We start from the raw sequence: 2,049 nt of genomic DNA, 5'->3' as shown, positions 1-2,049 counted from the left end.
GCTGTTGGGGTCCAGCACAGGGACTGAGCTCTCCTTCGGAAGTCTCGCTCTATCAGAGGCAGGAAATCCTTTCAGCAGCGGCAGATCGTCTGCAGACAGAGCAGGGGTTAGGCCTGCCTGCGGTCTTGCTCTGTTTCCAAGTCTCCTGCGCCTGCCTCTCACCTCCTCCTCCCAAACGCTGCCCTGTTCAGTTGTGTGCTCCTGCTGCAGAAATACAGTTGGTTTTTATCTTGTCTCCTTCGGCCACTGAAGTGGCTGAGGCTTTCTTTGACTTTTACAAATTCTGTCTGCATGTAGCTCATCTATAATTTTTGTTGCCAGTAAATATTTTAGAATCATATGCTGCAATGTGTTATTTTCCCTCCAGCTTTAACCGGATTGACATTCCGCCTTATGAGACGTACGAGAAGCTTTATGAGAAGCTGTTGACAGCTGTGGAAGAGACATGTGGGTTTGCTGTGGAGTGAAAAAGCAACCAAAGGAAACAGATGCTAGCTCATGGACCACCAAATCAAAAGCTAGAAGAAGCTTGCTGTGAACTTCCTGCTAAGCTGTCTGGAGCGTCGGAACTCTAGACGACTTAGAGACGGGGCTGTTTCCCTTCCGCCGCTGGTGGACGAGGGTGGGGGTGGGGGCTTTTGTTGGTGGTTTCCAACTCTATTTTCTGCCCTTTGTTACAATAACCCCTTCCCTCTTCTTCCATCCATGAAACGAAATGCAGCCAAGTTCACCGTTTGGCTTTGGTTACACAGGATATTCTGCTAGATTTGTAACACATATTGTGATAGGGTCAGTGACCTGTGGGGCTTTTTTTAACGGGAGAATCAAAGTGTAATTAAGAATGAGCTTAATTTGCTGAGGACTTGCAGCTGGTAGGTGCACCTGGTTAGTTCGTCTTAAATCAAGTTGGAGCCCTTGTAGAGTCTGTCGGGTGCAGAGTGTCTGACTGGCACTAGAATTTGCATTGCACATTTTAAACGTTTGTCTAAAAAGTAACCTTCTAGCAGAAAATACCTCCACATGAACACTTAGCTGAAAGGTAAAGAAATCCAAGCTCTGCCTTAGCAGGAAGCTCCCAGTGGCAGCTGCGGCTCACCCTGAAAAAAGCGAAGGGATCTGGGACACCTTACATGGTATTGTCTGGTTTCTTTTTGGTTGTCCTGGCTGAAATCTAATTGTTTTGCACATGAAAACAATTACTTCCTCCTGCAGAATTGCTTTCCGTAGCTCATTCAGATGTAGGTACCTTGCGGAGAAGCCTTGAGAGGAGGCGACGGAGGATAAAAGTCTATTCAACCCCAAAGCTGTGATTGCTGTTTTACCCAAGATGTGTTTGTGTGACTTCCAGTTCTAAAACTCACATGGAGATCGCTGAAAGCTCAGTCAACAGAGCAGGATTCTGTCCCAAAGATTTTGGCCTCGGGAAAGGTTTTTTGGGAGGTTGAGGTAAAAAGGTGACTATACAGCGAGTACATTTTAAATGTTATGGAAAGCAATTGGAAGACTTTATGCCTTCAGTTCCGTAGGGATGAAAATTTCTCCAGAGAGCCATACAAGGCTATTTCTTCAAATATCTGAAACTAATATTAAAAGGTTTGTTCTCTAACGCGTTGCTAAAACGACTTCCCAGGGGAAACAAAAGCAAATGAAGTACCTGAATCACTAACATTTTTTCCAGTTTGCACACCGAGATGAGACAGTGTTTTAACAAATAACACGGCTGCAGCGAGACCCGGTTATCTATCAAACGTGTCTAAACTTAAGTAAAGCAGACTTGCTCGCGTAGGACGTCTTTTCTTTGGCAAGCCTGGTTGTTTTAGAGAGGTTCATTACTGAAACATTTAACAGCTGTTGCGTTTATGGAATAGTGCGTTGAAGTTCAGCTGTGGGTAAGAGATCGTCCTTAGAAGATGTCTACTGGAATACTTCTATTTTGTCTTTTTTTTAATTGAATTTGATAATAGCTTTAAACTGTGATAGGACAGAAAGTAGACACTTGTCAAACCCTGGCATCTTCCTCCGTCTTGTTTGTTCGTGGTTTTCTTTTTT

The 2,049-nt window shown here is 44.3% G+C and overlaps 1 protein-coding gene across 1 annotated transcript in view; it reads left to right on the top strand.

Annotated features, from left to right (window-relative positions):
• Window positions 1-467, top strand: part of SMURF1 (SMAD specific E3 ubiquitin protein ligase 1) — an 18,114-nt gene extending 17,647 nt beyond the window's left edge. The window contains exon 19 of the mRNA XM_010142101.1: window positions 368-467. Within this exon, the coding sequence (XP_010140403.1) occupies window positions 368-467 (100 nt within the window). The remainder of the gene's footprint in view (window positions 1-367) is intronic.
• Window positions 468-2,049: the final 1,582 nt, after the last annotated feature.

Source organism: Buceros rhinoceros, unplaced genomic scaffold, assembly GCF_000710305.1.
Source record: "Buceros rhinoceros silvestris isolate BGI_N320 unplaced genomic scaffold, ASM71030v1 scaffold27388, whole genome shotgun sequence".
NCBI classification, from domain to species: domain Eukaryota; kingdom Metazoa; phylum Chordata; class Aves; order Bucerotiformes; family Bucerotidae; genus Buceros; species Buceros rhinoceros.
The sequence above is the reverse complement of the archived record's forward strand: the minus strand, read 5'-3'. Positions and strand labels throughout refer to the sequence as shown.